General features: G+C 36.0%; 1 protein-coding gene across 1 annotated transcript in view; it reads left to right on the plus strand.

The window, feature by feature from the left end:
* CDYL2 (chromodomain Y like 2) overlaps positions 1–25,471 on the plus strand; it is a 61,307-nt gene extending 35,836 nt beyond the window's left edge. Inside the window, exons 3-7 of the mRNA XM_042797585.1 lie at positions 5,613–5,830; positions 12,884–13,056; positions 17,669–17,879; positions 18,591–18,734; positions 20,879–25,471. Coding sequence (XP_042653519.1) covers positions 5,613–5,830; positions 12,884–13,056; positions 17,669–17,879; positions 18,591–18,734; positions 20,879–21,037 — 905 coding nt within the window. The 3' untranslated portion in view covers positions 21,038–25,471. The remainder of the gene's footprint in view (positions 1–5,612; positions 5,831–12,883; positions 13,057–17,668; positions 17,880–18,590; positions 18,735–20,878) is intronic.
* Positions 25,472–27,759: the final 2,288 nt, after the last annotated feature.

The raw sequence follows: 27,759 nt of genomic DNA on the forward strand, positions 1-27,759 counted from the left end.
GTCAGAAATCCCTCCAGTCTTGCTTTGTGATATCCAGCACATGCATAGTGAAGAAAACTACAAAGAGGAGAGATGAGACTACCAAAGTAAGAGCAGACAGAAACTGGTGAAGAAGGGTCAAAATAAAAATACTAGCTTTTTTTCTAATACTGCCCTACAAGCTTGAGAGAAGACATGTCTCCTCATACAGAATTTTGCATCATTTGAAATGTCAAATCGAAGAAACTTGCACTACTCTTCAACAAGTCCAACAATTTACTGAACTGCCTCAGTATTCACACTCACAGGGAAGTAGCACAGAAAATGCCTGTGTGATTCTGCCATATGTCCTGTTAGTATCACAAACTCATTTTAATCAGGATAGATGTCACACTAAAACGGTCTGAAATTTTATAAATTACAAATGAAGAAAGTTTCAGAGAAAAATACCAATTTGTTGAATAACAGAAGTTTTGTTCCAAACATCTTGGGTTTCAAAACTTTCTCCAAATCTGAGCCAAGGTCCCAAGGCTTTGTCCCCTGAGACCAGGAGCAATGTGGCAGTCTGCTTGGCAGGACTCCCACGTTTAGCTTTGAGGCAGCCAGCTATGCCAGAGGTTTCAGGCAGCCTGCCACAGAGTCTGGAAGTCAAAAGCCCGGCATGCCCCATCAGCGCTCGCAGGGCTCCCAGGCACTATATGCAGAACAAAGAGGGAGCCTGGAGGACCTAGGGTTTGGCTCCGAGAAGCTGCGGCTCCCAGGCAGCCCGGGGCAGAATCTGATGAAGTAGACATTTGTGTCAGCTTTGAGAATGCCTATATGGAGCCCAAATGAATGTCAGACTCATTTCACAGCTAAGTGTAAGAGTGCACAGAAAATGTATATAGAAACTTCAAGTTGTTCTTGTGATGAAGCCTAGATTTGAAAAATTCTCCACAATTTGAAAACCCAGCTGTACGCCCAGCTCTGCTACCAGTGTTAGCCTGTGGTTGAGGGCCTACAAAATCCATTAACTTGAACCAGTATTCTTTCATATTATAGTAATGTTTAACTACCAGTGTATTGAACCAAGCAATATAGTTAGTAATTTATAAACTATAACTAATCAAAAAATATCTGGGTTTGTTTTTTTTTTTTTTTGTCGGTGATATGCTAGTCCTGTTGAAACAAATACTAGTTATTTGCAGACTAGTTTTTGATGACTCCTTCAATGTACTTCCATCAGTCTGTGTTTGGTTTTGTGTATACATCCATTGGGATTGGGTACAAGTGTTTCCTGCTCAACCTACCAATGAAATTCTCACCAGTAAGCTATTTACTCCAGAAAGGTGCCTGTATACCTACAGACATAGGCACAAAATCCTATGCGCACCCTAGCAGAGGCCTGGAACCTTGCTGCAGTTGGGGTAGATCTTACTTATCAAAAACTCTCTTCTACACATAAGGAGAGTAGAGTCATCTTTACTGACAATTATTTAAGTGTCTGCAAACTGGAAAATGTTGAAAAAACTCTGCAGGAGAACATCCACTGATGCTCCCAGGAGCTAACAGTACTGTTCTTTCTGATGATATTTGTTGTCTTCTGTTACCACATTTCTTTTTCTCTCCAGATACTGTAATCGAGAGTGATTGTTTTGTCAAGTTTCTTGACAGCATCAAAAAACATCCCCTTTTAAATTTCTCTTTCCTTTTTCTACATCACTCTATTTCTGTACCATCTGCTGAAGAATTTTTGCTTGTCATGTATCACTAACCACTGTTTTTCTCCATTACGAAAATCTTTGTAATCTCATGGTGCCCTTAATTTAAATACTCTCTATGAACTTAGTCACTGCTTCCTCTTGGTTTTTTAGCTTGTTCTGGTTTATTTATTCTGGAGCAATACTGGCAGTAAAAGACAACCAAATATGCTTGCTTTCTCAGTTTGGATAAAAACTCATTGCTTTTAGATATCTTACAGATGCTCTCTTAGCTGGAGAAGTCTGAAATTATTAGTAAATTATCAACAGAGCAGTATTTTTAACTATGTACAGCATTAACCATTACCCACAAGAAAGACAGAAAGAGACAGAGAAAGGCTGTTGGGAAGACTGAGGAATGCAGAACTGTTGTTCACTAAATCCTTCAATAGCAGAACTAGGGACCACTCACTGAAACTGGTAGAACATCAGATAAAAGCACAGATGAAAGAAAATTCTTCTCTGCGTAGTAGCTACACAACTTCTCAAACTCATACCACAGGAAGCTGTGGAGACAGGCAGCGTCAACAGGCTCAAAAGATGATTAGAGAAATCTATTAAAAGTCCACGAGCAAATACTGAAGGAAACAGGAAAGATGAATCTTCTTATATTCCTGTACAACACATGGGCATGATACTAGGGGAACGGACTGCCGAAAGTGGCCAAAATTGCATTTTCTCCTTAAATAGCATCCTTTAGTGACATTCTTGGAGAAGGATTACCAGATGCACCAGTGGTCTGGGAACACCTTAAGTTCCCTTAAAAAATACTGAAACTTTTTCTAAACATCAGTGTGGTTTTAGGTATTCCACAAGTTCTACTGCTGATTAAAAAGAAGGTAATAATTAGATTAAAATCCCACTAAAGGAAGGAATATTTTCTCCTGTTCTGATTTATTTTTGTACTTAGACTGAGGGTCAAATACAACTAAGCTAGTAAAGCACACTTAGAGGTACCTAAATCTTCCTTAGTTAATTTGTGACATCCTTAATTTGTTTCGCATGCAGTATAGATTGCTTTGAGAATGTCTCTTTTTTCCTGTCACAGTCATTTTTCATATTGACATATTAAGGTACTCTGTTACCCTTGTGTGCATTAAGCAGGTGCTGTTCACCCTCACGCAGAGACAATCTGGATGCTTTAGTGGCTCCAGAGCAAACCTTCAGTAGCTGCATCACATCGAAGCAAGGACATGCTAAATTGGCCTGGTTTCACATGAGTGTTGACTTTAGATTTTGCTGATCATTTTTTCCAGTTTATCAGATTAAACAAGATTACTGGGATGCACTGTATACACTGAAACAACAATTTACTCACTAGATGGTTTTCTGTTAATCATCCATTCTTGGAAATGACACTTTTCCACTTTTGTTTCTCTCATATTTAATTTAGATATTTGTTTCATCTGGTTAAATTTCTGTCAGCAGCATGCAGATAGTTAAAATATTGTGATAAGATCTATAGCTTCTTACATCATATATTTAATTTACAAACTGAATACATTACTCAAGAATACAACAAAAAATTAAAATAAATTTATTACTACAAGGCTTTTTGTTGAGTTGGATTATCTGTGTGAATTAATCTTCTACTATACTCTTACCATCTGTATTTAAAATAGATGTGGCATAATCTTCAACTATGTAGATAATCAGTACACTTAGTCTGACACATCTTCCATTCAGTGTTCATTTGTGCCTCTGATTTTATAAATTCTTTACACTTTTTGGGGACATTTAACTCTTCACATGTTAGTAGTTCATTGCTGGGTCAAGCAACACAGTAAGGACTGAATAGATAAAAATGCAGTATTTAAAAATCTGCCTCAGTCAAATAATTTGTTTCAGTATTTTACTATACTGAATATTAATATGTTACTATTATTATCAATATTACTATTCAGTAATATTATTCCCAATTATATTAGTCTTCCATTAGTAATTGCACAAGTTGATTTTTGTTTGCAAGAATACATATCAAACTATATGCAGTAGCAAAACCTAATGAAAAAGAAGAAACATGCCATAAGAAATTATATATAATTTTTAAAATTCAAGCACATGATGGTTTCTACATTTGTAGATAGTTTTTATGAAGAAAACAAATTTCAAATTGTGCTGGCTTCAAATGATTTTTTTTTTTTTCAAATTGATGATCTAATGTAATTTGTCGATGTTTGCATTGCACCAGTTAAATCCTCTATTCAGTATAATGTAGGCAATGCTTTAGATGGTATCTCTTAATTTAACAATGAAAAATAGTTTTGTGATTGACTGGAATATCAGACATTTTAACAAACATGGATTTCGGTGTGTAGATATATGTGTACACACATGCACACATTACATGATGAGGCCAAATGATGCACCAGTTAAATACTACTAAGCACTCTGTATTAACATCCTATATCGTATCTGCAGTGTACATACAGGCATTACACACACTGTGAACAATTCCACAGGCCATTGCCAACTGAGAGGTATCAGACAGTTCAGTTACCTACATAAACATCAAGCTGAAACACAGCTAATTCAAAACGACAGTAAGTTACTTTGGTTTAGAGAGTAAGCTGTTCTGAATTCACCATTCAGTTCTATTCCAACAGAGCGTTTTTAACTGGATAGTGGTCATTTAAACTGTAGGATTTAAATCTATGTTCTAATATTCCTGTCGTCTGCCCTTTACAAATTCCTGGCTATTTGATACCAGAAGCTGGAACAAGTCAGCTTTGGCAAGCATAAAGAATGGAACAAACAAAGGTGTTTTCATTCAGTTCTTTCTTGGCCTTTCTTAAATATGGCACATTGTGGGCTCGTGTCTATTGAAACAAAAAACAGATTTGGAAACCATTTGAATGAACAGAGAGACTTTAATCTCTGTTCCTCAACAACCTATCTCTGCTTTACTTTCAATTGCAATATCATGAAACATTTGTAATTAGAAAAGGACTATTGCATAAAAATCTTATAAAGATATTTTCAACATTCTGGCTCAGCATTGTTACCAATCATAATATATTGCCTATTACAGAGGAACTGTAACCATAAGCAAAGTAATAGTTTACAGTTCATACACAGTGTAAGTCAGAATAAACTGTCATTTAAAATTGATGTAGTATTACTCTCATTTGTTTTTAAGAAGGAACTGTATCTTTCTTGTCATAGTTCGCTTTTTTTCCCCTGCTGCCGTATAGCCTCCAAAATAGCATCAGCATCAATACTTTCTGTGTACAATGTCCAATATTAGTATCATACCTGTTAGTCAAAAACCAGTAATTATTGTTACTGTAAAATATAATGAGCAGAAGCTTGGGATCAAAGCAAAGAGGATGGCTAACTGCCACATCTAACGCTAACCACAAGGATACGTTGTGTCAGCTTAGCTAACTTACTGTCACATAGAGATGTGCAACAGGTGTATATTGAGATTGTCATTTGAAACTGATAATGTCTTTTTGGTCACCATAAAAAGAAGAAAATGCAACTTTGAAAGATGGGATTCGGACTAAACCTGACATGTTGAGTTTTTCAAAAGTTGAATTAGAATCTTCCTGTGAAATCGGGGATCACCCCAAATTCATATGAAAGACCGCTACACAAATGCTTTCATCTTCAGAGCAGAACTGAATACCATTAGTACCAGTCCTACATGCTACAATCCATTGGATCTAAAGGGTGTCTGATCAGAGAACAGAAAGTACTGCATCAGTGGAATAGCGGGTAATAAAAATGGCTTGAGACCACATTTGACTAGCCAGGCATATTTTTGATTTATCAAATTTATCACATAGAGGCTATTGTAAATACTGAGCTATATTTAAGGTAATAGAAAGTATCACTCCATTTCCTTGAAGGTACAGACCTAATTATGCCTTGGTTCTTTCTATCTGAAAGGTTCTTCTCTGGCCAATGGAAGCTTGAATCTACACAGCACTGTGAAAAGGAAGCTGGATGGGGAGAAAGATTATGTCTTCGATAAAAGACTAAGATACAGCGTGCGTCAAAACGAAAGTAACTGCCGGTTCAGGGACATTGTAGTCCGGAAAGAAGATGGTTTCACACATATTTTGCTGTCAAGTCAGACTTCAGATAACAATGCACTGACCCCAGAGGTAAGCATGTAACCATGAAAGCCAAGCAAAGCCATCCCAGTGTGGGGTTATCTTGAAAACACTGTACCTGAACTTGATTTTATGTATTTTTTTTTTCTAACTGATTATCTTAGAAAAGAAATACGGAGTTCAGGTATATATAACTTTTTCAAGCTTGGAATTCCTATCAGAAAGAATGCAGTGGAAGTTAGTATTTAATTTAGATGTCTGAAACAGAAAATTAGAAGTAAAGAAAGGAGTGGCAGAATCAGTATTTCCAGCATGGAGTTGTGTGAAGCAGTTTTTCACATGTTGAAGTTACTGGTATTTACTATTCTTAGGAGAAATCTGGTCTCTTTCATTTTATTAATTTAAACAGTGCTCCAGTTGTTGCATATGGAGAATTTCAGGCTATATCCTGAGACAATAATTCTAAAAGCATATCTTGATCCCTAATTGCTTTTTCTCTGAATCACTTTATGAGTCCTTATTTATGAAATCTGAACCAATTAGGAGCTCTATTCTCAGCTGAATTGCATAAAGTTGTACAACATATAAATTATATAAATGAATTCCCGTGTTCCAAACATTATACACTTAAGGCCAGACTTGGACTTGTAGCTTGTACTACTCTAGTACATATATGGGTCACTGGAAGGGCTGAGAAGCTTTTCCTTCCACTCCCTGTGATCCCAGCATAGTGGGCGGCGATGCCCCAGTGTACCTTTTCCATGTCAGAACAAAAGGGGTGTCAGTAAGTGCCTGCATCGCGATGTGGGTCCTGGAGAGCAGAGAGCATGCTTGAGCCCTGTTCCATCTGGGCAGTAATGACCTGATGGAAAGGGGTTACCATAGATCACAGAGCAAACACCAGGAGCTGCCTCCCAGCACCAATTTTGCCTGTCCGAGCATTCTGCAGGCAGAGTTCCTCCACCAGCTGCCCGCAGTGTGGCAGATCTCTACCTGTTCTGCCCTCCAGACATGCAACTGCAGCTCTGCCTTATACAGTAACTTCAAGATAAGAGTATATGAAATATCAGTTTGAGCACCATCAAAGTAGATTTTAGCTTTGAGGAATTATTTTATTCAATAAGAAACTGAATAAATTTGAAATTAATTACTTATAATGAACTTCAGATAAAGCCACGGGCAGGTATGATGGGCCCTAAATTTGACTCCCCTTCCCAAATGACCACCTACACATAGACATTAATACACAGAATGATATTAAATAGTCAAAACTGATGGTACGTACATTTATCACTCCTAATTTTTAAACTATAGAATATTTGAAAGGACTGTCTTGGTAATTAACAGAATACAAAAATAACAGAACACCAAACACCTGCTTTTAATACTAATTCCGTGAAACGCATTAGATTGCCCCAAATCCATCATTCAGTCCATGTATTAATTACCACTAACTGACACTGCAAGTAATTTAAATGAAGAGCTCAAGGGCCTGAAAAAGTATGAAATCAAGAACTTACTATGTTCAGGCTGAACAGACATACCTTTACATTGCTGGCTGTGCTGTTCTACATCAGCAGTTTTCAAATGGTCTAACCAGTAAATTAATTCAGGCTCTTCAGGTCTGCCAAACCAATCCATTTCATTCTTTGAAAATTTTCAATATGCCAGGAACCCACTTCTGTGGAAGAATAAATGCTAACCATATAACAGTCCTCTTCTTGCCTCACCAGCATAGACTATTTCTAGTACATTTATTGAAGCTCCCTCAAAAAACAGGAAATACATTTTAGAAAACTACATTACTGACCAGGATCTGGATGGTCAGGAATTAATCAAGGTAATGAGTTCTCCACATTGAGATTGTCTGTTTAAAACTCATCCAAGCTGAGAGCAATTGAAAGCTCTTGCCCTCTGAAGGCTGCTTGCTGGCAAACATGAAACGACTTCTCTGGCCTCTATCCAGGCTGCAGCCCGTGATCATTCACACCACAAAATCCAGCACCTCCAATATTGGCAATTCCACATCCTTGCTGGCAATTACAGCAAAAATCCAAGGAACTGAAAGGAGGAATATGTTGAATGCCTTGTCCCTGTAGTTTGTCACCTATAGCTGTATGTGAGACAAACTGACAAAGTATTTTAGGGACGTTTACAACATTTTCAGTTTTGATACCTTTTATCACCAGTGAATAGAAAGTGCAAACACAAGATTCCTACAAAATGAAGAAAGCATATTTCATTTTGTCAAAATAAAAGCTAACTTCAAGCTTTATTAGGTGTTCAGTAAATTATGTTTGCCAAATAGTGAATGATTAATGTACTAAGAGCAGCTCTACTTGGTGTGGTTAAAAGAGTGGTCTGGTTATTCTCAGCCATCTATGTTAGGAGAAAAAGGAAAGGTGTGCATTGCCCACAATCATTATAAAATTAAGCTTAGACAGAATCACTCTCACTCCTAAACAGCCCTGCTCCCCTTTGTGCTTTTATCTTATTCTTCAGATGAAATTTAATAGTTTTGTTCAACCATTGGACTCTGCTATTTATGTCAATTTAATTAAAATAATGAACTTATTTATACACACACACAAAAAAAAAAAGTGCTTAGAGAAGTCTAGCTGAATCTTTATCCTATGTTTTAGGTAACCACATCACACCTGTGGGTTTGTGCAGGTGATTTTAGGATGAAATGTGCCCATACTCCTTCCAGCAGCATCTGCACTGATTGAAGTTGGCTCAGTGCCACTCTAGTAATTGAGTTTTTTCTACAAAAATGTTCAGGGCACTATAGAAATTCTTTCTTGTTTTACAAGACTTTATAAAACTTCCAAGCCAGTGTCATGAAACAGCACAGCTTGTTTTTATTTCAGTGGTTTAGGCTTACTATTTTTAAAATTAATTTCTAAAATAGATATGTAAACTATTTCTTCATTATAAATTCCATTAGGGCATGTCCTGTCATGGGTCTTTTGCTGCTTCTGAAGCTCTTTCTCCAATAATGATATTGCTGTTTTAACTCAGCACATTTCAAGGGTCCAAATTCTGTTTCAAACTTAAGATTAAATGGATCCATCCACTGTTTTTACTTTACACTGTTAATAGAGCTAGGACTTAATATTCCCCTGAATTAAAAGCAAAACAAACCCTAAACAGCTAATGTTTCTAACTGAAGACTGGTATAACTACTTCAAGTACACTTCTCATAATAAAGAGTCAGGTTTCAAATTTCTAGCCATCAGAATTACATGGTTTGAAGTTCTACCAGGTGTATTTTGGAGCACTGGTTTCCATTCACTTAAAACTCTTCCCAACCTTAAAAATAAAAAAAAAAAAAAAAAAAAAAAAAGAGGCAGGTACAAGTTTACTGTTATATGTATTTTTGCTCTCATACAAAGACAAACTGTGGGGTCTGGCCAGTAATTCTGCCTGAAGCCAGCCTTACAGGTTCCTACGTCCTTTATTTATCAAATAGAAGACTCAGAATCTGTCTGCACAGTCAGTAAGTAAGAAAAAGTGTATTTATATAAAAAGGTACAAGTGTGGAAGGGGTTCTAAGAAAAACTGAATGGCTTTAAAATTTTGTTTTACTGTAATATTTACAGAATATTTACCTTTAAGAATATCAACAGTGAATCCTTAGAGAATCAGAGAAGTTAACCTTTTAAACTAGTATTTCTATTTATATGAACAAGAGACTTCTGTTCGAGATACTTTGTGTAATTACAGTGATAAATTCCCAGCTCTCCAATTTCTCCAGAATGTAAGCAATATTGAAAGCAAAGGGCATCAAGTGCCTTTTAAAATTTCCTACATCTAGTGAAAGGCATTAAAATAAGCTCTTAGAAGTTTAATGAAGTTCTTAAACATTTTATGTTTATTTTGTAATATAAGGTGTCCTGTTAAAGAACTAACCAGCTTATTTTCTTGACAGGATTAAAAAAATAAGCAACTTCTGAGAAAGTGATAATTTTATTATATATTTCAGCTTCAATAAAACAGTAAGTGAAGTTAGGCTGGTCTAAATGTATAATTCTGTCAATTATCATTAGCTAAATAACTGGCCCATACTGTTTTGTAAGTACTTCCTCAGAAATTTTAGTCAAATGCAGTCAAATAGAAATACTGTCTCCACAACTGAAAATTAATTAAAAGAAAATAAACATGGTACTTCAAAAAAGCATGGAACTGGAGAATACTGTTATGGAGCCCTGCAAATAGTAATATTAGATCTGGTCCACTAGAGAAAGTAAAATTTCATTGGACAAATGCCATAGTTATACCAAAATGAGGGAAGGCTTAAGGACTGTGGAAGAGAGAAAAAGAAACGGAATCTGACAAAGAAATGCAACTAAAGACACATAGTATCTATATTTGCAAACTGAATTCACTACTGCAATAAATGAAAATTTGTGCATAAAAACAGCAGTTCTGAATTAAAATTATATTTACAGTACTGCAGTTTAATACACAGTTCTGCAACCCTACAGACAAACCATCTTTTTCATCTTTATTTTATTGTTAGTAGCTTTTCTATAATTATATAAATATCTGTAAAGAAATACCTGTACCCTGGTAATCAGTGAGGAAAGCCATGATGCCAAAGCATTCGGAAGCAACAGTGGACAGCAGGTTGGCTCTAAGTAGGCTGAGTGACAAAGTGACCAGATGAATTTTGGACTGCATCACCAAAGGAATCATGGCATAGAACAAGGGAGTGAGAATTGACTTTGCTGGTGTTGGTGTATTCCAGTGCACCTCCGAACACCTTTTGATGATAAAGTTAATGACAAACTTACAGCTATTAAAAAAAATATACTTTTTGAAGCCTGAAAACACCGATACATTATGGTCTCCTGGTTTCTGATACTGTTTTCTTTTGATAAAAACTAATGGAGCAGTGGAACTAAATTTCTACTCCTGCTCAAAAATACTATCCAAAATACTGTCAAAGCCTTCCCATTTTCTGAGAAATCAGTTCCTAATAATGGACTTTTCATATCACCCTCCAACACATTGAAAAAACAGTGACAGCAGAATATTGTGTTTTCCTACAAGTAGTATAACCTCTGCTCAAAAGTTTGGTATACTTGTAGATGGCTTTAGCCATCCAAATCAGTGAGGGGTAAGGTAAAAGAGAGACAGGTTTGTAGTGGTAATGATGTGTTTGAAGGATAGCAGTGGTAACATCAAAGAGATAGTACTTACACAAATATCACTGGAGGGAGGAGAATGGTAAAGAAACTTGCTGAATGAAGTATCATATTATGGCATCATACTTAAAGCAACACTCCTCACTGTATGTAAAAATGTTTGACTTGTATTCCCTGATACTGTTTATACATCCTCCCTAAGAAAGAGATTTTGAGAACATTTAAAATAAACTAAGAGAAGGATCTTGCATTCGCATGGAACTAGGAAAATCAAAATATATGGGTTTTTTCATTTTAACATCCACCACCTTCTAAAGTTTCTTTTTTAACTTTGAACAGAGGTTTTAGGGATTTTTTTCTGTTGTTTCCCCATTACAAAATGTGCAGTTTTGCTGTGTTTTTACCCACTAAGGGCTGAGACAGCCTCTGAGACTAAACAGTACTTGGAAAATCACTGATGACATTTTTGTACCTGCACAAGAATTTCAAATAGACTTCCAAAATCTGCTGCTTTTAATTACTTCACTTCCACCCACTGTCACATACTCGGTATTACAGGCGTTCTGAAGTGCACTTGTAAAAGCGAAGCATCTAAAAGTTCACCACCTGCTTTCTCATCTCCCCGTCTCTGCAGCCAGTCACAATCATTTTTATGCAAACACATACGGAAAGCAGGCAGGTAGCATTGCACTGCATGGTTTGAATATACAAGTTCAAGCTTGGTCTCATAAGCCACAGGATTTCTAATAAAAGTCTACCTACAGTCGTACAAACAAAACTGCTATTCTGTGTTTAGGGACATTTCTTAAATAAGGCACTTCAGAATCTAAAGATTTTTTGGAAATGGAAAATAGTGAACAAAAATAATCACAAGCTAAAAATGTTGGGTTTCTCTCACATGGAAACCATATTTAATCCCCCAACCACATTTTGCTATCTTTTGCCTAAATTTACAGTAACAGCAAATCTTTCAGTACAAAAGAGAAAAATTTGACTCAGCAGGACCCTGTCTATAGGACGTACTTGGACACACGAGTATGTTTAAGCACAGGAGGTGTCACACTAGATGAAATCATGGCCCTTAAAGTAAGGAGCAAATCACTGAAGAAAAGAGGGAAAGCTGAAATGACTGAAATCAATTACAGCTTACAAACTACACTGAATTGTGACCAAACAAGTAGTTATACATCAGAAGTTTATGAAATAATATTTCCTTTTAAAAATCATTTAAAAAAACCCACTCTGCTCAGACGAAAGGCCATTTTCTTCTTATATCAGCAGCTCATTCTATACAGATTTTGTTGAGGTTTGATTTATGGTGCAATTAATAGCTTGATTCAGTTTTATATCAGAGTCAAAATGTGTCTCTTTCAAGTGGCTTTTTTGCTCTAACTTTTGTAGCCTTTAACTATATCACTGACCACAGAAAAATGAATAATATATTTGTCATGTTGATGTATATGATGTCCTCTTGTCCTGCTTTGCTCTGGTTGAAGTCATATAAACCAAAGTAGTTGAAGAACTGAAAACTGGGGTTTATAGATTTTGCTTGCAACCTGTTGAGGATACAGGCTATTGTTGTGATAACCATGTTACTGAGGATACAGTGATGTACACTGAATATACACGATGAAAATAAAAAAGTGATACTTGAAATTATTAAATTGAAATCAAATAGCATAAGCTAGCTAGAATTCCCCATAGAATAAGCAAAGAACAGCCAAGTCCTAAAAACTCTTTGAATTAGTAAGCATCAACAAAGCACTTCCAAATATAAAAAATTTTGTAAACTCTCAGTGTTATCATTCTATTAAAATTATATAAATATATAATTGATGTAAGTATTAATAGTGCCCAAAATTTAAGTCTCTCAAAGTCAATAAGGTTTGTAAAACTAGGGAAATGATATTGCAACGGCATGCATGTCGAATTGTTTACTTTTCTTTATCCACAGATCATGAAGGAAGTTCGGAGAGCATTGTGCAATGCATCAGCTGATGACAGTAAACTCTTACTTCTCAGCGCAGTGGGAAGTGTATTCTGTAGTGGCCTAGATTACTCATATTTAATTGGCAGGTTATCCAATGACAGAAGAAAGGAAAGCACTAGGATTGCAGAAGCTATAAGGTGACCCAAGCTTACCTATGATCTCTAAATTATGAAATGCAGTGTGTGATTATAAAGATATTTATCAGGTCCAAAAATGTTGTATATTTAAGTGTTGATTGCATTCTAATTATAGTCCTACAAATTTGTTTAGTAAGAAGAACCTTGGACCTTTCCTTTTTAGAAAAGAAAGCACATTTATTCCAGTGCTAATATCCATAGGGATTTATTTTTTTTCAATTCTCTGTATTTAATATTTCAAAACATTCCTCCAAATTCAAATACAACTTTGTTGCTGTTTTTCCAAATTAGCTATTGCTTCATGTTCTAAAGTGGTTCCTGAAAGGCAGATATTTTACTTGGTTTAATGTTCATCATTTTAATGAATTTCAGTACAAATGGGAATCCATGGCTTACTCATATTCTGTTGAAATAAGTCTGCCACTGTATTTCAGAACCTTATTAGAAGGGTCTCCACTCTTTTTCTTAAATTTAAATTACTTAATATATATGTAAATGTAGTTTTATTTTCATAACTAAAATGTGCCTTTCCTTATATATATCACATTACCTTAATAGAAATCCAGGGTTTATGACATGCAGTCTACAAATCAGTCTGCACAATACATCACCAAATATTTCCATTATCCATAAGGTATACTTTATACATATTTGGCAGATCTTCCAGTATAAATCAACATTACTCCATTAATCCAATGGTATTTCACCAGTCTGTACCAGGAGAGGGTTTGGTCCCTTTTCCCCGCTTTCTACAAATAAATATTATTCCCCTTAGAGCTTTAAAACTTTATGCAACAATTCTGTGAATTAAAGAATTTGGTTTACAACAGATCTATATTTTGGATATATTAGTATGACAAAAGATCAGGTTTAGTTATTACATGACATGTATTAACCACCAGTTATCTTGGTTACAACTACCGCAGATCAGTTTGGATTCACAGTTGTTTAAAACTTTTAAAATTTTCAAATTAATAATTTTTTTGAAAGAATTTAAAATGTACTTCTTAAATTTAATAAATTATGACATGTTTTTTAAGCTATGCTTGAGTATCATGTAGTGAAATTTAAAAAAAGAAAAACCCTTTGAAGGACACAGCCTAATTTTTATATTTTTTTATGTAAGGGATTTTTAATAATGTGGAACAAAAAAAAATTTCAAGGAAGAAAATCACTATTCTTGTTTGAAAACACAGGCATGCTCACGCTCCATTAAAAGATAAAAATTTAATATTATTCATGTAAATAATGTGTAGATAGGTACTGTTTTATATGTATACATTTATCTACACACACTTAATATACAAGTATACTTATCAATTCAACATTTAAATGAGCATTAGACAGACTTATGATACTCAGTTTTTCCAACCCTGGACTCACAGAACACTGTTGAAATACTAGTACAATGTACTGCTCCTTGTCAAGAATGTCGGCTTCAGGCCCACTGGAAATAGATTTTTATTGTACTTCTGGAAACAATACACTACATTTTCCATTTAGCACTCTCTGTGCTTTCTGTGAACAAAGGACTCAACTCATGGAAAATATACCATAATAAGAGCAGAAAAATAATGTACACTTCGCTTTTTCAGTGGTTAGGATGTCCTAAAGCACATTAATGGATCTTTGCCTCCACCACTTTACATCAAGTTAGCCTTGTATCAAAATGAAATTTACATCTCGATTACTGTGTGTTCCCACTTTTTAAAGTATGGATCTTGTACATTAGTCGCAAGTTAAAACTGAAGTTTAAATACCCATCAAGTCTCATCTCACATGAATGACTTATTTATTTGACCCTTGCCCTCATCCACTGCCTTTGGGGCTTACAACTCACAGATGTGTGATGCTGTAGCTTCTCTCCAGGTACTGGACATAGATCCAGCAGCCTGAGCTGCCATCATCCAGACGTGTGTCTGGCATTGCTCTCCTGGAGAAGACAGACAGACAGACTGCACTGCCACTGTGCATATGCGGTCTACAGAGCCCTGCAATCGAAAGACTCACTGGAAGGCATTCCCAGTGTCAGTCTCACATCAGCAGTCAGGCATCTTTATGTGACCAAATACATAAAATTCTGAGTGTGCTCAGAAGAAAACAAAGGATGACTTTACTTGCTCAACTTCTGTATAGCCTTTGATGTACTTATGAGCCCTGACCTGCAGCAAGACCTCTGCAATGATGCCGAGGTATCTGAGCATCCCAAAGTGTATTGGATGGTCAGCTTCCCAGATATCCTCTAGCAAAACCAAAAGCCTTATGCATGTGACACTTTTTCCTACCTTTGAGCTTCTGGCTTTACTGTGCAACAACAGTTTTAAGTCCTTTTCAAAGACTGCCTTGAGTTGATACGAGGATATTCTAGCCCAGGAGCGACGTGTAACTTACAGTTCAGACACAGAAACATGGCAGGTTCTGGGTGCAAAGCTGACTCACTGAAACCAGTAACATACCAAACAGGGAACACAGATAAGTGGAGTGCTGGACACTGCAGCTTCTGTAGACCAAATTCAGGCATTTGTTCTCCTCACAAGCTCCCAGAATTTTAGCCTTCACTCCATCCTATAGGTGGCATGTTCCATACCCATCCACTGTACCATCCTCTGTGCTTTCCACCCTTCCCTCGTTACAGAGGCTCGTTGTGTCTTCTCAATGTTCTGTTCCACTCTCCCCATCTCTAGGTCCTCCCTTCTTTGCTTACTCATATGAAGATTTCACGTTTCCTACAACTCTTCCCCTCCATTAATGTGTTCTTCTTTGTTCTTCCTCCCCATCATCTAACCATTTCCTCTCCACATCCCCAACTGTTTTTCCATATTCACTTCCAGTCCCATTTATCACCACATGCTTCCTGCTGTTCTCCACAACACTTTTCTTTTGCCTTCACATGGTCCTCAGATCTGCTGCCACTATTTATCCGTAGTTTGTTCTTTATACCTGTCATTCGCCACATCCCTATTCCCATCTGTAGTCCTACTTGGAAGGCTTACTTGCTTAGCTACTAAGGTTCTCAGAATTCTGGAATTAATCGAGTGCAGTGATCCACAGTCACTACTCAACCATAAACAACCAAAGAAATAATGAGATAAGGGAACAGCATCACTTCTGCAAACAGAAATGAACTTTCCTTAACCCTGCTATCCTCTAGAAAGAAATTGTCTTGAACAGCCAAACGTGTTGTTCCTTATTTTACTCTCTTTGTCTTGCCGCTGATCTTCTGTTTTATTAGTCACTGTGGGAAGAGAGCTGCATCAATTCCCATGAGTCTCTATTTTCCCATGGTCAAAAATCAACTCCTTACTATATAGTCAGAAAAACAGAACTCATTCATTTAACGTTTAATGCTGGGTCACCTCAGACTCTTCATTTTCATTTAAAATATAGCCAATGCCCTTGCACTTCAGTCCAATAAAATACTTATCTTCAGTATGTTTTCCATTTTTTTCCAAATCGGCACTCTGACCTGCAAGGCACACCTCCTGTTCTCAGATACAGAAGTCTAGGTCTTTTTGACCTCAGTGAGAGAGCTGCAACTCATCAAAGGGCACATTTGACAAAATGTTCTTTCCTAAAATCTGTCAGCAAAGATGCACTGTGGATCTAATAAATAGCCAGTGCAGGAACAGAATCTCCTCTTTTGTTTTGAATTTGATTTATACATGTCTCTTTTCTAAAGTAATTAAGCAGCTCGTTTGCCTCCATATACCTGTTGTGCATTGAGCTGCCAGAGCCCATAATTTGCCCACAATTACACTCATGCTTTTTCTTAATTGGTGTATAGGCTGTTCCATTCAACAGATGTCTTTCCACAGTTGCTGGTAGGTAGCTTATTTAAAATATCTCCTCATTGCACAGAATTTAACATGTTCCAGTTCATTCATCCAGATGAATCCGATCACACTTACTTCCCCAGTATTTCGCATCGCTTCGCATTTATTGTTGTAGGCAGGCGAGGGCATCTACTTTGTTATGTCTTTGCCAGAGACATTTGCAATGAAGACCCGACAGATCATTCACCTTATTATTTCCCCATTCAAACATTCTTTCTCTCTGACTCCCCTTTCTGGGTCTTGTTCTTTCCACTGGTGTGCCATAAGTGTTTACTATCTCCCAATTCACTGCTGGGACTTGGAGTAACCGTTGGCATAGGATCGTAAGAGAACTTTTTTAAAAAAATAAATATTCAGCAATCCACCTGTGAGTTTCCTGTCTTTCACACTATCGTATGTTTATCAAGTTAGCCAAAAGAGATTGTCAGAATCCACACTAGCCATTATGGAGCAAACTGAGAAGCACTATATGTACAAACTCATGAGTTACTGGTCCAGAAGTAAAGCTAAACCTAACCAAACCATTCTGCAAAAAGTACAACAGTCAGTACACTCTAATTAATCAGTTCATATACAACACATAAAAAACTATTTGATACCCCAGGTATTCAAAAAGATTAAATAACTAAATAGGAGCAAAATTTTCCATGTGCAAGGCCATGGCATTTATTGTGTTCATCTGTGATTCTAATTTGTTTTCAGATTAAGTACTTTAAGCTTGGGTATTTATCTAAGTGTTACTTCTGTATTCAAGACGTTTCTTTTATTTTTTATTTTAGGGATTTTGTAAAAGCTTTTATTCAATTTAAGAAGCCAATTGTGGTTGCTATCAACGGCCCTGCTCTTGGGTTAGGAGCTTCTATTTTACCACTATGTGATATCGTTTGGGCAAGTGAGAAGGCATGGTTTCAGACACCATATGCAACAATCCGACTCACTCCAGCTGGCTGCTCATCATACACATTCCCGCAAATTCTGGGTGTTGCACTGGTAAGGTTTTCCACCTCAAATTGCTGAAGAACCGTTCTTAAATTCATGCTCTTCTTTCTCTCTTGAAAAAGCGAAGCAGAAAACCACTATTTCTCTTAATTGTCATGAGCGGAAATTAAATCTGGGGAAAGCTCATCTAATCCCTGCCAATTTCTTATCACAAAATGACCTTAGAATTCAATATATTACACAAGCTGTACACAAGAAAGATTGAACACAGGTTGAAAAAACATGGTAGAAAAGGGAAGAAATGCATTAGCTGAATGATGTTGCAGAGTACTTGTCTGTAACGTGTTAGTATTGTGCAGTAACAGAGCAAGATGTGCTCTCTGCTCTCTAAAGACAATCCATAATAATTCCAGTAGGGTTGCTTAGTTTTTACCAGCATAACAAAGCAGAATTTGTCCCACAAAGTACTTCATACTAGGTTCCATGACTCTTGGCACAGTATCACTGACAGTTACTCTTGTAAAATCAGCAATACAGATTCATCACGCATGCCAGCACTTTTCTCTTAAATGAAACCCATGCTGTGCTCTGGCCACCTGCACAATCCTTAAATAGCTACCGAAACTCTTTTTTAAGTATTTTGCAATATGGAAAGGTACAGGAGACCATTTGTAAATTTAATCTTGAAAATAGCAGGCAAGTACAGAAAATTTTTTAAAGGAATTATAACCCAAGATCACAAGTAATCTTTTGGTTTTACAGGCAAATGAAATGTTGTTCTGTGGGAGAAAGCTGACAGCACAGGAAGCCTGCAGCAGAGGATTGGTGTCACAAGTATTTTGGCCAACAACATTTAGCCAAGAAGTGATGCTACGAGTGAAAGAAATGGCATCCTGCAGTGCAGTGGTAAGAAATCAAATTCCTTTGTGATTAAATCACATTTCACAGAGACCAGGTGTGCTCCGAAGTCTCATCACATTGTGGGTCCTCAGTTTCCACAACCATACTTGTGGAAGAGGGCTAACAGCAGAAAATCTGGATAGGGATCAGTGAACTCATGGAGTTTACCATTTTTCAGTGGCAGCGAGGCTCGTTTCCTTTCCCTGTCTTCACATTTATTCACTATGAGTGGAACCTCCTCGCCTCAGATTTTGAAAGGGGATTTTAGCACAGGTTTCCTTCATGAAGGTGGAAGATTCTGAAACTATACAGGTATACTGGGAAATCTCTGTAGGGCCAGTAAGAAAATATATTTGCCTTTCATGTTGTCCTGGCCTACTATGTTTCAGCTGAGTCTGCCTTCTTTTCTGCACCTGCATCGTTCCTGATTCTGCAAAAGTGCACCAGAAGCATAGGATAGTGCCAGCTAACCTCTGCTGTGAAGGAGAGGTGAGATTCAGACACAGAGGGATTTGAACACAGTCTGGTCACAGTGTATTATAACTTTCTTTTTGTGTACATAAAAGTTGAAAGAAAATCCTTTCCTATTTTTACTTCCTAAGGTTTTTTCCCTTCAGGCAGATACACTCCTATTCTGGGCACATCCTTGTTTAAAAAAAAAAAAAAAAAAATGAAGTGAAGAAAGTGATACTGGCAGCAATAAAACTGCACTGACTAAAGTGAAAATTGTTACAGTTTCTTCCTACATTTCCTATGCCTGAAACTGTCCTAGTGGCCTTAAGTTTAATTTCAAAGATCCGTTGCAAAAGAGAAGATAGAGACACAGGAGATTTTTAATTAAATGAAGTGTAGATTAGATCTCACAAAAGACATTCAGAATGAAACTCTCTGGAAATGTAGCATGAGCTTATTTGATCATGCTGATATAATGTGTTATATGAGTTGGGAAAACCTCTGGGCCTTACTGTGACTTTTTCCTTCCTTCACTATTATTGGCTGTCAATGAAATTTTCTCTTGCGACCTGTTAGAAAGACTGGTGCGAACTTGTGGACATAGATGAGAGTTAAAACTGTCAAAGACTAGATTTACTCTCTAAGATACTAAACGCAAATCAGGCTGAAGTCACAAAAACAATATAATGAGCTCATCCAAGTTCACTGTGGTTGTTCACAAACAGACCAAAAAAAAAGTGCATGGGCCCTGCAATTTGCAGTTAACACCGTTTACTTGAGTTAAAGAGAAATACTACTTTGGAATAGCTTCTGCCCTCAGAAAAATCAGTAACGTATGAATTATTAATGGTTTTGCTTGACTAGTTGGGTTCCATATGAGATGCATACTGATGTTACATATTTCAAAAATAATTGTAAAGGATGCAACCTCAATGTGTTTAAAAATAGGTCTGGGAAAAATTAGCTAACTGTGGGAACAACTCTAGACCTGCTGTTCATGCTTTTAAGAACTTGCACCAATTACTAAGGGTTTGAGATTGGGCTTTCCATTGGAAAAACCTTAGTTGATTTGTTAAGACTACTTGTATGTGCTAAGCAAATTTAACTCCAGGACACAGTCAGAGGGTGCTTGTTTTGATTAACACACTTCTTTTATAAAATACTTCACTTTTACAAAAACATAAGTAAATCAACTTTAAAAGGTATTTGCAGTAAATGCCCTTTCCTGTTAATTTCTGTTTTGATAAGGAAATGATCCATGAGGGAAAATTGTTAAAAATGTTGGACATCCACATTTGGGTTTCCAACCTCTATAACCTTAGACTACCTTCCAGAAAACAGGTAGCCAATATATGATGCCTCACACATTTTCATTTAAAGTATCACATTTTCAACAGGAGGGAGTTCAGCTCCTTCTAGTGCTTCATGGCAAACCTTCAATAAACTACAATACTTCAGAATCCCTCATTCCTTTTAAAAATGTTGGCACTAACACATAAACCTCAGAAGTCCTTAATTCTTAAAGATGCTGACTATCAGCAAGTAGAGTTATGACTGTAAATCAAATCTAATTTCTGTGCCCAAAGGAGTTATTTAGATTGTAAAACAGTCAGTAGTGTAAAAATGCTGTTCACGCCATTCTCTGTAATAATTTTTTCAGATTCAAAATAAAATACTGAGTGATATTTTGGATTTAGGTATTGGAAGAGTCCAAATGTCTCGTGCGGAGCTTCCTGAAGTCCGGACTTGAAGACGTGAATGAGAAAGAGTGTCAGATGTTAAAACAGTTGTGGAGTTCTTCCAAAGGACTGGATTCATTATTCAGCTACTTGCAAGACAAAATTTATGAAGTCTGATGTCTTGGCCTAACCTAAAGAGAAAATGCTCCACTTGTGAACAGAGTCAAACGTTACCTGTGTTTGAAAAGCAGAGGCAATGCATCAATGAGGAATTTGTGACAATGTGTCCTAATACATATGGTTGTGTCGATTTCCTTGTGAGCTACACAGCTGCTTGTAGCTGGTTTGATTTTGTGTAACCAAGGCGTAGGCAGGCTTGTTCAGTGCACATAATCTCTACAGAGGGCTGCATCTTTCACATTGCTCATCCAGATAAAAGTATACATTCCATGTGCTGAGAAGCACCACTGAGGCCCAATAAGGCACACCATCTGTAATGATTTATTTTGTCTGTCCTTCTTAACTTATTCTTGCTGTTGCCACACATCTGGGCTGACGCAGAGGGCTCAATCTAAAAACTGGGTCAGCGCAATATTTTGTAGACCCAAACACCATACTTTAGAAATATTTTAATTATTTTTTTTCTAAGTTCTAACCGTGTAATGGAAAAATCTGATAATTTATATGTATAATATGTAAAGTTAGTTTTACAAAAACTACTAGGATTTTTTTCTTTGTTGGATTTATTTAACTTATTTATTTTGTGTTCATATTCAGCTGTTTATTGATCACAGATCTTATTTTCATACTTCCCTTGACTGAATTAATGGCATCACATGAGAATTCAAACACATTTTTAGCAGCAAACTGTTTAGAAAAATAAAGAATATATAGAAAAGATGGAATACTGTGGGCAGTAAAAGAAGCAGCCATGTGCATGCTCCTCTATGTATAAAATTGTACAAAAAAAATGTATGAGATGATGGATTCATTTTCCAGGTTTAAGGGGAAAAAAAGTGGATTCTGAAACAGTGAGTCCCCCTTAAGTCTTCACTTTCTGCCTTCTTGAGGAGCATTGAAGGGCTTGCCAACAAGATGCTTTATTTAAGTAAGTTTACTATATTCCTGTTAGCCAGATATCAGTAACAGGGTGAGTGGTGCCATTATGTGGCATCATACTGTTTTTCAGGTTTAAACATCCCCTTTTGGTCTGAAGTCTAAAAGCAAATCCTTATGAGCCTTAGTCTAGTTGCCTGATTCCTCAGGTGTGAGATAATTTCTGCTCTGGAGGCCTTTGGGTGTGGGCCAACAGTTTATACAAGGTGCTAGGTATTGAATTAAGTGGAGGGAGAGGTTTTGTTTTGCTTTTCCCAGCTCTCCACATCTGGCCACCCCACCATCTGTTACAAGAACTTACGGCTATCCATAAAAGCAGTCCACAATAAACGACAAAAATCCAATCTGCTATTTTAGAATATGATCCTAGTACTTTTCAGTGACACTGATGGACTCCTGAACACTGGATCTCTCTCAGTTCTTTCTTGCTAGAAGGCAATTAATATGGAAATAACACAAGCATGCTCTGTGACTTCACTCACCATTTTAGTATGTCCAAATTAAAACCTTGAAGCAGAAGCTTTGCACATTTGTTTGCTTTGTAATTTGTGCACTTGCTCTCCATCCTTGAGCTCAGTGACTTGCTTATGGTTTAAACCTCTGCAAATGAGGCTGCTAGGTTTTTTCCCTACCAGTATTGCCACATAGAGTTTCAAAAAAGCCTTTGTAAAGTTAACAAACAATTGATTATAGTAAACAGTAGTCTTCAACACATTAATGTAACATTTATTTTTCCACAATTAATTAGAAATGCTATTTTTATGGCCTAATTGTACCACTGAATTTTAAGGAAATCATTACCCTAAAGGCAGAAGTTCTGATGGAAATTCTTCATTAAAAAGACAAAAATCTTCTAATTAGCTTGTTTTAAATGTTTCCACAAAAACTTATCAAAACAAGTAACGTATTTAAATGTCTGAAACAGAACTCTTTTAATAACTATTTGAGGTGATAGATGCACCACTTGTTTTATACTAATACTTACTTATTTCTACAACCTGCCAGCAATGCCGCAGAACGCATGTGCAGAGACTTGGTTGGATCAAGGCCACAGGACCCTCAGCTACACCAGTGTGCACACAAGTCACCTGTGTGGCAGTAAAAAGAAAGGGATTACTCAAGTGAAAACCACTCGCATGCATACATGTTTGCACAATCAGGCCTCCAACATATGACTTCAGAAAAAAAAGGATTAAAAAAAAACAAAAAAAAAAAAAAAAAGGAAGGAAAAAAAAAGCAATGGAAAGTACCATGATTCCTCAATTTCCTTTATTTCCTTTGTTCCCGTCCAGAGAGCCATAACTCCTAGTCATGTGTTAATAAGATATTAGTAAGTTTATTTCAATACTATGCTTGGGTTTTGTAGATAAATATAGAAGAATTGCTCAGCAATGTGAAGGTATGCTTTCCATATGAGATTTTCAAAGAGAGAAGAATCATAAGTTCTTAGACCTTTAAAATGCATCATTTCATCTGAATTTTCAGATATCTGTATCTTAGCATTTTTTATGACAAAGGAATGGTTGAAATACATTTTCTATAATTATTTTTCCATTAAAGCAAGCACTAACCATAGTTAACATTTTTAATTATTCATATCTATACAGTTACAATCTAGTTTTCATGGAATCTATTTTCCCTTCAAAAAAGACTAATAACAATGTCAAAAGCTTCTTTTCCAGTAATTAAAAATCAGAATCAATTTTCTCTTGTTTTTCTGTCCTTACTAGGTATTCAGGTATCTAGATGTACTGTACATATTAGTCTGGGTACCTTTACTAATATTCACAGTATTTAAGATTATAAATGCAATTTGTTGTTAAGTATGTTATTTTATTCTTGTGTAAATTGTTTTGTACAATCTTTAAAAATCTACAGTTTTGCATTTGTAGATATTAAAGGTAAGCAATTTATTTTGTGTTGTCCTGCATGTATATTTTTGCTGTAGATAAGTGTTGCTTAGTTTACTATTTCAGTACATTTCTGTTTAAATGAATAAGCTTACAAACTTTAATACAGTATATATTTTCAGAATATAAACTTTTATATTTCTGTGGTAGGTTAGGGTATGCGTTTTAGGCAATCTTTTTCACTACTATTAACTGTTCTTTTAATATATGATATAATGGTTTTGTGCCAATAGTTTTTCATTAGAATAAAATGCTCTTTTAACGTTAGGGATAAACAGACAATTTTGGTTGGGGTTTGTTTTTTTTTGTTTGTTTTTTTTTTTAACTATTATTTTGCCAGCCTTTACCGTTTTAAATGTAATTTATAAATGTATTACATTTGTGAATAAGCCTTACCATTAGGTACAAGAAATCTTTAAAGCTACATAATTGCTTATGTAGTACTAAGGACTTCCCCAAATAATTGCTGTAAGAAAGTTAGCACATCAGAGTACAGGGCCTTAAAGTTTTTCTTGTGAAAAGGATAATACGGGTTGTTTCTTTTGAACAACATAGGTAGACTTGTCAGCATGGGCTTTGTTATATATAAACTGTGCATTTGTGCTCCCAACCACAGTAGTTTAATCTCAGGCTTTGTGTGGCTGGGTCTATAAAAGTCAAATCTGGCTAAAGCCAGCACTCTTTAGGAGACACTAAAGAAGTTTACATAAGAGACTTATAGACAATCTTAATCATAGTACATTTGGGTACTCAGTATCCTAGATGTGTTATCTGTGTCTGCCCAATTAACCATATGTTTTAAGCCATATTAAATCTCTTTACTGCTACTTTAAATACTACACTGAAAGTCATTCACTAGCTTGCTAACTCACAGACAGGATTTCAATTTTTAGTGAATAAAAATATTATGCCTTCCATAAAAACAAAGGACCAAAGAATTGCATTATTCTAACAAAGCATTAGTTCCTTCGCCAGTGAACTAGTTTGACATTTGTATTGAAGATCAGATAGTCTCTTTCTGCTACAAATACTGCATTCTCATCCATGTCAAGTGTAAGGGGAAAAGATGTATCCACTGACCAATTGGGAAAGGAGTGACGCTCAGCTAGGATGGCATGTCTATTGGTAAGGCTTATTACCAAACCTCTGAGATGAAGCAAAGAACCAAAAATTCACAAATTATGTCAATGTAAATTTATTTCCAGAACTTGCACAAATAATTAATTGTAGAACGTTGCAAATTAGGCCCTTAAGTTATATTGTCAGAACGCCATGGAACAGACTAAAACAGTTTCTAATATTTGTAATGAGTACATATTATAATATTATAAGGGTACAGGCACCCCTATATCACAGTGTTGTAAATATTTTCTGAAACTGGTACAGTACTGAGGGACTTGTATCTTCTGATATATCAAATATTGACTGTCTAGATCAAATTGTACACAATTTATTTGTTGATGGTCCTGTAACTAGTGTATGGACACATTTCTGGGTGCCTTAGAAGTTGTATTTTTCATGTGTGTTAATATGCAGTATTTATACATTGTGAGAAGCTGCTTTGAATAAAAACATTGAAACTTCATTTCAATGCAGTGATTTGCAGTTTTACCTAATCAGAATGAACGTGATAAGTAGTAGCCACAGACCCTTGTACTATATATAATAAAGCTATTCATGAACTCTTGCCTTTTAAAAGAAACAAGGCATATAGCAGGCTTTTTAAAAGATAAATTAAACTCAAAATTTGTTTTTTTCAAAATGCAAAAAACAGGGCACTGAAAGACACTGCAGTAAGAACTCTCTGAAATTGTTAATCGTGATCCATCTCATTTATCATTTCACGATCAAATTCAAGAAAACCACCAAGAACTGTCTTATAAATACATTTCCAGGACACCTTCTCCACCATTATCACTTCCACTATTTGATATGTGTGTGTCACCTAAAACATATCTGCCCAGAGCCAACTACTGCATACGCTATTTTGGATCCACATGAGGGAACCTGATTTTGAAGCGGTGTTTGCCAAAGAGGCCAACATTCAGCCAAGAACCCCCTCGGTGCAGTGTGAAGCTGGATCATCCCGTGGTCCTCCTACATGGCTACAGACAGCAAATGGGGTCTCTTGTATACAAGGTGATTGGCTGTAACATCCATGAATGCTGTTTCCAATCATGCATTTCCCATGATTAGAGAAGTAACTATAAATTACTTCTGCCAAAGACAGAAAAGGAAGAATATTTTTACAGAGAGCCAGTGTTATCCAAGCCACCTATACAACAAGGTCTGAAAAAAATGGCGTACACATGATTCAAAGGACAATTATGTTCTAGCAATTATATTGGTTAGCTTTAAACTGACAGACACTGTTAGTAAAAAATGTGGTAAACTATTTAGAGAAGAGGATTGAGCAATTTAGTCTTGCTTCACTATCAACAAATCCAATTATTTATTACGGTGACTCTTGTCAGCAATTAACTTATCATAGCTTGCACTGGACTGTAAGCAATGTGCACATGATGAACAGAGTATGACACCTTTCCTGTTCAGTAGTTTTATTGATAAGTTTTGGTCTTAACATAGATTGCCAACGTGAATTTTATTTTAAATAACTCATTTTTAAAGGAAAGCAAAAATTCTTTACAATTATAAAATCCACCCAAATATTTTGTTGACAAAGTTTTTGAAAGCAAGATAAATGTTAGTTCTTGTTGCTGTAAATTAATATATGAACAAACTACATGGAAGAGGAACACATTAAGTAGATATAAAAGTTAACAAATTTAAGTAGACAAAAGACTAGTCTGTGAATTGCATATATAAAAGAACAGGCAGGTATTAATCCCACTTAAGATATAAAAAGGACTCAAACAGGTCAAAGCTCTACATAAACTGAGACGTGCCATTTCTCTTTTTGAACTTTGATTAACAAACAATATTGAATATGAAAAGAACAAGGAGAGGTTCTGAAACAAATGAACATCAAATGAAAGCACGTGAGAAAACCAGAAGGACACCATTTTAAAGACTGGGAGTTCAAAGCAAATCAAGTCCCAGAAGCCATACTAGTGGACATTTTGGTTGAGGAGGAAAAAGTCAGAGGGTGAAAGTCTCAGCCTATTAACTTCTGGAATTCACCTCTCCCTGGTGCCTTATTTTTCATTAAACCCCCTCAGAAGATTATAAAATTTAATAGAACACCTCAGTTCATGACTGATGTCTGACTTATCCTCAAAACCACTCTACAGTCATAGCATGGAGAAAGTTTTAAATTACTAAGAAAGCCAGACTAACAGTCCACTCTAGAATTCAAACCGTTTGAATTTTGCTAACACCACTTTGCTTTAATTTATACTCTTTCTTTGGTTTTACAAAATTTGCTCATCACAGATGAAAACAGAACCATTAAAAACTTTGTTGAATCCCAATTATTAAGTCCATCTGGCTTGACACAATAAATGTCACCTGGAACTGTTGTAAATACTATGGGAGTACGGAAATCTTCATCTTAGGAAAAGGAAACAGTTTATCGTTTAGCAACTTTAAAAATCCTAAACTAAACTGTATCACCTTTCCTTTATCGCTTCCTGACACTGGTGTCACTTGAACAAATTCAGCAGATCTAAGTCAAAAGGCATCAATATCTTGCTACTGACTTCAGGTGCTTCTAGATCAACCCCAGCAGTTGACATATACTACAGCAAACTGCTTCACCATAATAGTACAGGGAATACCTTGTAGCCACCTTCTTCGAAATATAATGTGGCACTGATCAGAAAGACATAATTACCACAGGAAGCAGGGTTCCATATACTTAGTTCAAAATTTAACAGCAGTGTCTAAGAAATTTTGAATAAAATTCAACATTTT

The sequence above is a fragment of the Tyto alba genome, unplaced genomic scaffold, assembly GCF_018691265.1.
Source record: "Tyto alba isolate M040663 unplaced genomic scaffold, T.alba_DEE_v4.0 Super-Scaffold_26, whole genome shotgun sequence".
In the NCBI taxonomy this organism is placed as follows: domain Eukaryota; kingdom Metazoa; phylum Chordata; class Aves; order Strigiformes; family Tytonidae; genus Tyto; species Tyto alba.